The sequence below is a fragment of the Daucus carota genome, chromosome 8 (assembly GCF_001625215.2).
Source record: "Daucus carota subsp. sativus chromosome 8, DH1 v3.0, whole genome shotgun sequence".
In the NCBI taxonomy this organism is placed as follows: Eukaryota; Viridiplantae; Streptophyta; class Magnoliopsida; order Apiales; family Apiaceae; genus Daucus; species Daucus carota.
The window spans coordinates 15838729-15850167 of record NC_030388.2 but is presented as its reverse complement, the minus strand read 5'-3'; the positions used below and the strand labels follow the sequence as shown (position 1 = coordinate 15850167).

The 11439-nt window shown below is 33.3% G+C and overlaps 1 protein-coding gene across 1 annotated transcript; it reads left to right on the top strand.

The window, feature by feature from the left end:
* Positions 1–3301: 3301 nt before the first annotated feature.
* On the top strand, positions 3302–10805 carry LOC108200073 (uncharacterized). The gene is made up of 5 exons (XM_017368133.2): positions 3302–3680; positions 4590–5922; positions 8448–8717; positions 9489–9644; positions 10487–10805. Exons 1-5 carry the CDS (start codon positions 3673–3675, stop codon positions 10604–10606), a joined length of 1887 nt encoding a protein of 628 aa, XP_017223622.1. The 5' UTR covers positions 3302–3672; the 3' UTR covers positions 10607–10805.
* The last annotated feature ends 634 nt before the right edge of the window (positions 10806–11439 follow it).

Genomic DNA, 11439 nt, shown 5'->3' with positions numbered 1-11439 from the left:
GAAATATGAGATATACAAAGTGCACAAAGGTGTAACCACAGGTACACACCCTTCAATTTACTCTTTTAAAATTTAGTCTTACATATAATCAAAATGTCGAAACAATTAGCGAAAAAAAACATTTTAACAAATCTGCTTTTCTCTCCCTTAAATGTTTAAGATAATTATCGCTGTGAATCTGTAGTTGACTTTAATGACTTCTTTGATATCATTTCAAATTAGTGATCAACTTGATACATCAGGCCCGGTTAAATGACTCGTTTGATAATTAACCCGATAATGATTGAATTACACTAAAGACTACGCAAAACTAGATTGATAATTTTTTATACGACACGAGTTTAGTTTGAGTTTTGAGTATACAAACATGAATACACGACCGAGATGTAATGTCGGTTTTATGTTTACTTCTCAGATATAATTATAATAAATATACACAAAAAGTACACGAACAAATTGCCTAAAAACTAATTCATTTGTTAGATTTATACGGAATTCGTACATATATAATGTTATTTTACACTAACTAGCTAAGATTGATTGTAGGTGCGTTGAATACAGTCTATAAATTTTCAAAACTTCTTTTGAAACAAAATCATAGCAACTTTTAAACTATCAAGTAAAACACAAGATATTTTAAAATTTCAGGTGGATTGTTTTTCCACCCGAGATAATTATATTCAGAAGAAATAATTTATGATATTCTTACAAATACACAGTTGCAGATTTTTCAGCACTTGAGCTCAGGAACAACTCTATTTTGCTAGTGTTTTCTCACACATCTAAAGTACGTGCTGGTACTACTTGGTTATATATCTGAATATTACAAAGCTGACTAGAATTCAAAACTTACACTCTATACTATGCCTTGTTTCTTCACTCTTTGTCTTATGCGAGTCTTCTGGATCATCTTCATTTTTGATTGAATTTCTTGTTTTAATCCAATTTGCTTGCATAGATTTAGAATGATTCTGCTTCTTTTTTATTTTTCTAAATAGGCTTCCATGTCAAGTCCAAGTTTGTGTAATCAATCAATATGATCAGTCAGAATACAAGACAAGTCATTTTCAAGATATGTTAATTTATCCGTCAAAGTATCTTTCATCCTTGAAATCTTTGTTATCCGTTGATTAAATTACAGCCTTTATTAGTTGTCACTTCATTCGTTGACATCTGCTAGCTTTTCATCCGATGATCATGCATCCATCACTTAAATAGAATTACATGACATACACACATAGTATATTTAAAATTGGACACCTTATTTTATATATCCGTTGATGAATAATAATAATAATAATAATAATAATAATAATAATAATAATAATAATAATAACAATAATTTATTAATAAGTTAGTAATTTGTGATTGTTTTTATTGATAATATTTTGATTTACTTAAAATCTAAAGAGGAGCATGCTGATCATTTAAGAATTTTTCTAGAGATTTTGTGGAAGGAGAAGTTATATGCTATGTTTTCGAGATGAACACAATTTACTATAAGCATATGAGATATCGACAATTAACTTTGCAGTAGAAGAATAACTAATTCTAAACGAATACGAAAGAAATTGTATCTCTTCAATTCTTTTTTCACTTTCTCTCAAATTTTACTAAGTGCAAAAATAGTTGTCTCCCCCTTTCAAAACCCTCAAACTTTCTCGAATTCACTTTCTCAAACTTTTTTACTAGCAAAAATGGCACCGGCTACAAGCAAATGTCTAGCGAAAATTTAGTTTATGAACTTTATCTCTTTGTAGCATTTATGGACACTACACAAATTCCTTCTTATCTCCACAACATAATGAAATTCATCGAGGACTGCAAGTTGTCATATGCTGTGCTTGAAGCTCCTTTGATCTACTATGAGGTAATAGAGGAGATGTGGTCCCCTACTAGGTATAATTCTGAGATTATAACTCTTGTTATTACTATTAAAGGTGTCATATGACATGCTTGGAACTCTTTTAATCTACTATGAGGTAATAGAGGAGATGTATTTTCCTCCTGGGTATAATTATGAGATTAGAACTCTTGTTGTTTACTATTACATTGGTCTCATATAGTATAATTAGTGAAGTAGTTAGAGAAGCACCACATATGCTTGTAAATAGTATAGATAAGGAGCCCAACGTAGCTAATAGTATCACAGATTTTGTGCCGGTATTTTCTCAAATTCCGCTTAATGTGAGTCCTGTGAATTTGGAGTTACAACACTCATGATCTTCCAATTGAAACACATATCCTACCCTCCCAAAATCAAGTTGAGGACATTGATTTGTGAATTTGGAGTTACAGCACTCCCGATCTTCCTATTGAAGTATTTATCCTACCCTTCCAAAATAAAGTTGGAGAATTGATTTAATGTTAATGATCCGTTGTCAAATTCTCCATCTCTTTAACTTATGAAAGAACTCCCCTCTTAAACTGGTAATAAGCTTTTATAAGATTTATTGGATCATCGGCCTTCATTTTCATGTTGTGGCTGAACTTGTGATCAAGATTATTAAAATTGAAATATATTAATGATTAATTAAAAATGATATCAAAGATTGTTTCTAAATGATAAACTATATATAAATATTTGTAATCAACCATATTATTTAAAAATTATGACTGATATTGCTAGATTTCGACTTAAATGTGGACTTTATAAAATCTAATTTTTATATAATATACATAATAATAATAAAAAAATAATATAAGAAATCAAGTTTGAAAAGTATTCGTGTCTCCATAATTAATAAATTAGAAATGATCTAATAAAATTTTATATATACAGGCGAGTCAATATTATCAGGTGCAGAAAACCCAGTCAAACCTAATTTCTAAATATTAAGACAAAACAAGCCCAGAAACATAACAAAATACTCCAGGATTATGAATTTTGGGCAGTGTTACAGAAATCGGGAATCGGACCTAATGCTACCGATTCAAGGATTAATCAGAAATCGGGGATTAATCGGAGTTAAAATCGGGTTTATTTTAATATTAAAATATTATTTAATATTTAGTTATTATTATATTAGCTATTTAGTAACTAATATATTTACTATATTCATAAACTCTATAATTATTCATATTTAAAGTAATATAATATTTTAATTTTAATAATTTATCACATATACTTCGATTATAAGATATATATAAGGATTAATCGGATTTCAAAAATCGGATCGGTGGCCGACCTTGCAGGAGATTAATCGGGGATTTATCGGTTAAATCGGGGATTTTTAGAACACTGATTTTGGGTAAGAATTAAGAAAAATAGACACGGGCTTTGTTGTTTTGTTAACTTTTTGAGCAAGATATTTATTTTTCTTACACTTTACAAAATATACAGCAGCTCCCCCAAACAAAGCCTCCACACCTCATCGCCGGCAAGATCCACCGCACCACCACCGTCTCTGTTTACGTTATTCTTCGACAACCCTTTTTTTATCTCTCTGAAACACGCCGACCCTTTTGGTCATTTTTTGTTTAGTTAGCTTTTTAGCCTTCTACATACACACACAGTAGAACACAGCTTTTGGGGCTGAATCTGAACAACCCATATTGTAAATTCGTTGAATTGGTGCTCTTAATGTGAAATTTGTGGAAAATGCGAGTTATTTATCTTCTGGGAGCTTTAATTCTACCAACCCATTTCACTAATTCAACACAATCTTCACTATGTCAAGGTATATATATACAAATTATAGGATTTGTTTTTGTATATGAAATTTGTTCGTTTGGTGTTTATTTTGTATGGGTTTTGTGTTTCTTGCATTTTTGTTTTGATGATTTGAATTAAGGGTTTAGTGTAAATGGTTTTGTTTTGTAGGGTATAATTTTAGGAGTTTTATTTTTTATACTTATAATATTAGGCTTTGGTTTTTATGTTCTGGAAAGTATGTTCTTTTGGTTGTTTGCTTGGTCTAAATGGAAAGAAGTAAGTAGTGAAGAGCAGGTGTTATCATGATGCTTAAACTCCAGTTTCTGTTTTCCTGAGCATATCCAACTACAGTCTACGGCTATTCTGCCTCATTCATATCACTTCCGTCTATGTATATAATGTAATAGACATCATTAGACGGTCCTAATTATAAAAGGGTTGCAACTTGCAAGTGTTGTTGTTTGTAGGAAAATTAAGCCGTACATTAGTAATGATGATAAATTTTCACAAAGTTATATCCCTTTGGAGTTATGAGGACTCTGTGTGATAATAACAAAGATTTTAATGTAGTATGTCATCGTAGGTAATAATGGCCAATTCATGTGGCTGGTGCATTGTACAGTTGACAGTTGTGGTCAAGTAAAATTTCTACCAAGTTGGATATCTATCGTGAAACTATTTAGATGATAAATCTGCCTGGATCAATGTTGATTCTGAACTTAGAACTTATGAACAACTTGTTTAACAGATAATGAAGATTAAACCTTTTACGAGCTTGTAGAGATAGCTTCCAAGGAAACAAATGTATTGAGTTGGTATTGTGATAGATTTTTCTGTGCTTTGCTCTAAGCGGTGTTTGCTGCATGAAAATTGAGCTGTAGAAATGTTTGACCGCAACCAGTCAGTTATAATTTGTTTTCGTACTAAATTGCAGATTCCTTATGATAAAAAATATTAGAAGAGTTGCAGAATCCATTTGCACTAGTCAAAGGAGTCTTCATTTGGAGGGAAGTACATATGGAGCAGTTGTTACATCTGGGCTACACTCCTCTCACTACAGATATTACTCAAAGTACATTTCCTCTAGTAGCAGATACTCATATTTGGCATACAAGCCGATATATGGATTTTGCAAAAGTAGTTGTCCCAAGAATTATCATGTAATATCAGCAAGTAACAGAATTACACACCGTGCCCAGGTTGCTTGGAAGAGGCTTTCGCAGGGACCATTTTGCAATGCACAAAATTGGACCCCTATTAGTAGACTTGCTCAAGCAACTAGCTTGGCTTTGAGTCGTTCATATCTGGTTGTTCCTGGTATTTTCGCCCTGACATGTGGGAATGTTACATGGGCTCAAGCATCGGCAAACTCTGAGAGCTTTCAGCAAAGTAATGCGCTTTATATGCATGCTCAAGATAGTCATGCTTTCTTGATCTCATTACTCCTTTCAGCATTTGAAGGTGTCGTCTTGTTGCTGAGAGCTATTTACTTGACGATTTTGTTCTCACCCAGCATAATGTTGGCTCCATTTGCGGATACTTTTGGACCGAGATATAGGAAAGTATGGCTTCAGGTGGTTCATCGTACTCTGGAAAAAGCAGGGCCAGCTTTTATAAAGTGGGGACAGTGGGCAGCTACTCGGCCTGATCTCTTCCCTAAAGATCTTTGTACCGAACTTTCGAAGCTTCACACAAAAGCTCCTGAACATAGTTTTGCCTACACTAAAAAGACCATTGAGAAAGCTTTTGGCCGTAAGCTTTCTGAAATTTTTGAAAATTTTGAGGAGGCACCTGTAGCGTCTGGAAGTATTGCCCAAATACATCGAGCATCTTTGAGGTATCGGTACCGCGGGCGTGTGAACAAACCTATTGTTGTTGCAGTTAAAGTTAGACATCCTGGAGTTGGTAATTCAATTAGAAGAGACTTTCAGATAATCAATCTAGTAGCAAAAACTTCAACTTTCATTCCTGCATTAAAATGGTTAAGATTGGACGAAAGTGTGCAGCAGTTTGCGGTTTTTATGATGTCTCAGGTAGACCTTGCAAGGGAAGCTGCCCAGTTGAGCCGTTTCAATTATAATTTTCGTAGGTGGAAGGATGTTTCTTTTCCGAAGCCTGTTTATCCACTTGTACATCCAGCTGTTTTGGTGGAAACATTCGAGCCAGGGGATAGCGTTGCTTACTACGTAGATGAACTTGACGGACATGAACGACTCAAAAGATCCCTTGCACACATTGGAACTCATGCACTTCTCAAAATGCTTCTGGTAAGTAGTATTTGTAGTTTGTTGTGTTTCTAATGGCTTAATTATTGTTCAGCATGTCGAGAATCCCCGTCTTTTGAATGCACAAACATTAGCATAGCCCTATGATATACTGTTTTGTTCAGCAACCTGCTACTACGCTAGCAATGGCTAGTGCTGCAGAAAGTGGCATAAACCTCTGTCCTGAATTTTGTTCTTTCCACCCCCTAAAATTTTGAATCATTACTTCTGTCCTCAAATGTTTTTCTTATAAGGTTGATCACCATAAGTTTGTAAACTTCTGTAAGTGTTTATTAAATTTTGGGTAGTACTCAAAGGGATATGTTTTAAAATCTCCATATTGATATTCTTAAATGTCATAGGGCTTACTAATCATTAAAATTAGTGTTACTTTTTATAGCCGTGATGAATAATATGCAAGTTAGAACAATTAAACATAGTTTTTTTTTTTCAATTTTTTAATTTTTAATGCGGCTTCTAACTTCCACAGTGGTCTTTCACGAGGATCTCCACTTGTAGCACTACTGATTCCTGCCATGTATTTTGCTAGATGGTTTCAAATTTATCGGGTAAACAAGATATTTAAACATAACCTGGCACAAACCATGCATTCAGTAGTTGTTACCACTCCTCTGATTCTTTTAAAGGGAAGAGAATGAAAAGAAACCATTATACTTGCACTAGCTGGTGAGATTAGTATGATTTGATTAGGTTGACATTTGTTAAAATTTGTTGGCTGAATGATTTTCCATAAGATATGTATGTATTTAAGATATAGGAGCATGTAAGAACAGGTTAATAGCTGTACATTCTAAGAACCTGAAGAGCTGATTTACCTGGCAAGATAAAAAAAAATCAGCAATTTTATCGTTCGGAGTTGTTTCCTGATAGAAGGTACCCAAATCATATGTTCAGTATAGATATATACAGACCAAGATATTTAAACTGTGTAGTTTTAGTTGTATGTATATCACAAAAAGAAATAAGAATTGCACATTGTTGCTGCAATGGCCAATTTCGAACAGATTGCACGTAAGTGCATTCTGGTGATTATTTTCAACCATTATGATAGAATGCAGCATTGGCGTTCTTTTATACTAAGCGCAAAGATATTAACTCACGTGAGGGAATTGGATTCCTGCTTTTTATTTTATGGTGAAATTATCTTGCCCATCAAAGTTAGTTACATTAAATATCCTCTGTTTTTCCTGAATTGCATTAAATTTCCTTGTCAAAAGATTTACGACCGTTACTTTGTTAGGCCGATAGTGTTAGGGTTACAATTTCATTTAGATGTTTCTTTTTCATGCTTCAGTTACAACTCACAACCACCTTCTGACCTGTCTATGTGTGAGAACTTAAGCATTCATGTTGTAATTTATTTCAGAGATGCATAATGATGTTTGGTCTGCCCACACCAGTTAAATAAATTAATAATTGTGGGATAAGTATAGTATTTATGTCTTATAAAATTCCGTAAGCGCGAGTAGACTATACAGTAACATCTTTACAGTTGGTTTGCTTGAGTTTGTTTCAAGCTGTTCCAAAATCTTCTTCGGGGCTGACTGAACTGAGGACCACAAATTAGCAATATAACAAAAAATACTGACTCTAGTTACAACTGCTAATTCTGTTTTTGAATTAAATTTAATTTTAAAAGTCGGTGCAGTTGCTGATGATAATATGGTAATCTCCGACTGTCGAATGATATGTTTGAGTACAGTTTTAGCAAGTAATATATATTAGACTATCTAGTAATCCAGAATTACTAAAATTGTTTACAAGCATTAATTTTACTAGGTAAGACTCATCTCATATATGGATTGATTTTTTCTCTATTAGAAGCTAACTTCTTCCCTACGCATACCTTGGCTGAAGGTGTTTTTTTTTTTTTTTTTTAAATTTAGAAATAATGTGAAGAATGAGTTGCACAATTTACAGCACAACATACTGAAAAGCAAGCTTGGTTCTTTTCGTTGCACACTAAATTTTTATTGATACAGCTGATATGAACTGGAACAGCCATGATTCAGTTACTAATTCAATGTCAATAATTTGAATTAAAAAAGAGAACTTTGAAATAAGGAAGCTTGTTCTATCACTTGGAAATTAATTTTGTAAATATGCTTTCAATAATGTAATTAGCAGTAGAGAGGATCAACAAGGAGATTATCTAAACTCACACTGCTATAGGGATTATAGTCAATGGCATGCATTTACTAAACATTGTGCATATAGCTAACTTGAGACCCTGGTACGATTTGGCAATTAGTGGCGTTAGCATGTATATAAACAATATACATGAAACACTGTGCACATAGCTAATTTGATGACCATGTTTCCATTTGGCGAGCCTGGCGTATACATGTATCAAGTTGAATTTAGTGGTGTAAACTTTTGTGTACTTCATTTCTCATATTAACTTAAATGGAAACTTTAGTGGAATAAGTAGTTTCGATCTCTTAGTTTGTCATCCAAAGTTGGTAATGATCAGTTGAGCTTAATGATAAGATTTATCGTTTTCTTAGGTGGACAACTTTATTCATGCGGACATGCATCCTGGAAATATCCTTGTCCGGGTAGCTCGAAGCAAATCTTCTCGGAAGAGGCTCTTTAAATCAAAGCCTCATGTCATTTTCCTTGATGTAGGCATGACTGCAGAACTGTCTGGAAGTGATAGGGTTAATTTGGTGGATTTTTTTAAGGCTGTTGCTCGCCGAGATGGTCGTACAGCAGCAGAGTGTACACTTCGATTGTCTAAGCAACAGAACTGCCCTAAGCCAGAGGCCTTCATAAAGGTATGATATTAACTATTAAGTACTTGAGCTTTATATATTATGAAGCACATTTTGGCCTTTTTTCGCTTTTACATGTGTATCGAACAATTTGATTATGGTTTATTGTACAAGCTAAGCTTTCTATATTGAGCATAAGGTGCAAAAAAAAAATTCATAGTATATTTCCTTTACTAAGTTGAAAATGTGTCCATTCATGCACCAAGTTGAAATTGTTTCCATCCTAAAAGCCTGAAGTTTAAGGGAGAGAATTGTAATTCATTCCCGCCTGCTGGGACTCTGCAACTTTTAGATTATGAAATATTAGTATGCAGCATTGTTATCAAGTCGACGACTAGTCATCTAGAGTGTAATACAAGATGTCCTCAACAATTTAAAGGGATAGTAATGGTCCTAGGACTACTATTCATTATTTCCTTTACATTGCTATCTTTGTAGTCTTTTGCATGTTTTTGTTAAAGAACTCACACTTTGGGAGTAGTTTTCTGCGGCACTAAAATTAACCGGTAACTGTAAAGGATTCAAAAATGACATCTTAGGTTGAGAGTCTAGACCATGTTTTTTGAATCAATCAACCATATAATTGCTTTTGGGGTCTGTCGGCGTTAATCCTGATGTCACCATGCTTTTTTTTCCCCCTAGTTTTTGATTGTGCTTTCAGCATGTTGTTTAGTGCAAGGTGTGATCCATCTTGGTATCATAGATGAGTTTAATTACTTGGAACTCCATCTGTCAATAAATTTCCTAGCTCAAATTGTAAAATGTTTTGTACAGGAAGTGACAGAGTCATTTGACTTCTGGGGTACTCCAGAAGGTGATGTAGTCCATCCTGCAGAGTGCATGGAGCAATTGCTTGAGAAAGTTCGCCGTCATAAAGTTAATATTGATGGGAATGTATGCACTGTGATGGTTACCTTTTTGGTTCTTGAGGTAATTCTATCATCACTTTGTTATTTAAAGTTTGAGCAACTACTTTTAATTAAAGAGAGGAATCTTTGTGACATTGCCTTCATGAACACAAAGTGTTCTAGTTGTTATTTTTATCATTCATTTATCTCTTTAAAATTGGTCTTCACTTTAGCCATTGTCATATCATATATATACTGCATTTCACACTCTGCGACATTCATTTGGGGAGATATAACTGCATGGTTATGGTTTTTGATATGAATGGGAGAATGAAGTTGCCTGGAACAATAGGTGTCTCTTTTGTTCCACCAGAATGTGAACTCCTGAAGTCAGTTTGTCTCTCAATGTTTTAAATAGACGCGGTTCATGAGTTTCGGATTATATTTTTATGGTGGGTGGTATTAAAAAGAAGATCAAATGTAATTCTTTTTAGTTTATAACTTCTAATTTGTTGAATTCATATTGAACTTCAAAACTGTAGCTGTGTGGGATAAAGGAACATAATAACTTTTGGTTTAGTCAGCAACTTGATGAATCTCAGAATCCTGCTGGTACTAGGTACTTAGGACTTGTTCTTAGAAATGTTTATGGACCATCCCTTCATCTGCATTTTTGTTGATAGGGAAAGTTTTCCCTTTATACTGAGGGTACAAACACCCTCAGACTCGACAGAAATTTGTGATATGCAATTACGTAGTAAACATGTTTAGTCTGCTTTTCCAGATGCATTATTAGCATGATTCCTAAATCATGTTGCAAAGAGATATCAACCTTGGATATTGTATTTGTGAGGGACTTGAAACATGTACTGTGAATCGCAGAAATCAAGATCCATTTATACTTTTCATATTGCATATTTGCAGGGTTGGCAGCGGAAGCTTGACCCAGACTATGATGTGATGCATACTCTACAGACTCTTCTACTTAAAGCTGATTGGGCCAAGTCACTTACCTACACCATTGAAGGACTCATGGCTCCATAGCAATATTCCGTCACAAATTTTTGAAAGCTAAACAAATAAATATACGTAAATCTCTGCAACTTAAGTAAAACAATTATGAGCTGTTAGTTCTTTACTTTCCCTCAGTTAGAAGAACCTGTGCGGGAATTTTTTATTTTTTATATTTTGGTGTTATATATAATGTTAAACAATTTTGTAATGCAAGTAACAAATTCTAGCATCTTTGCTTGGTCTTGCAAAGTTTCGATTACCATCACAAAAGATGTGATATAATTTACCTGTAAATAGACATGATTAGAGGAAACTGCAATTTCAAAAGGTTTGGGTTAATAAATCGTTTTTTGAGAATTCTTTATGTACTCCAGTAATACTATTTGCCAAATTAAATGAAGAGTTTGGGTTTTATGGACATCTAATTCAATCAAGAAGAAAACTCGTTCTGACAACCTAAAAAGAGGAAAGAAGAAAATTCTTCAATACATCTATGGTACTTTTAAATTATAATTTTAAGAAATATGTTATATCATGCTATCTTAAGAGTCATAATAATATGATATAAAATGTCATTTTTTTTAAATAAGCACGGATTTTATTATAACTTCAAACTCCAACAAGAGAATGAAGGGAAAGCAAGTAGAAGATAGTAATACATTTGAGTTTTTTTTGTCAGGACAGTATACATTGAGTTGTCATAATAATATGATATAAAATGTCATTTAAAATACAATTCTCTTATAATATTAAGAATTATGATATAACATGCCATATTAAGAGATTCATAATAATATGATACTCCTATAAAATATCATTTTTAAGAGGATCGTAATCAATCCCTGAAAAGTTAATATCTTTTT

Excerpts from the sequence above, each read along its gene's own strand:
- LOC108200073 (XM_017368133.2), top strand. Across the intron at positions 5,923-8,447 it reads CACTTCTCAAAATGCTTCTG|GTGGACAACTTTATTCATGC; the intron begins GTAAGTAGTATT and ends TCGTTTTCTTAG. Across the intron at positions 9,645-10,486 it reads TTACCTTTTTGGTTCTTGAG|GGTTGGCAGCGGAAGCTTGA; the intron begins GTAATTCTATCA and ends GCATATTTGCAG.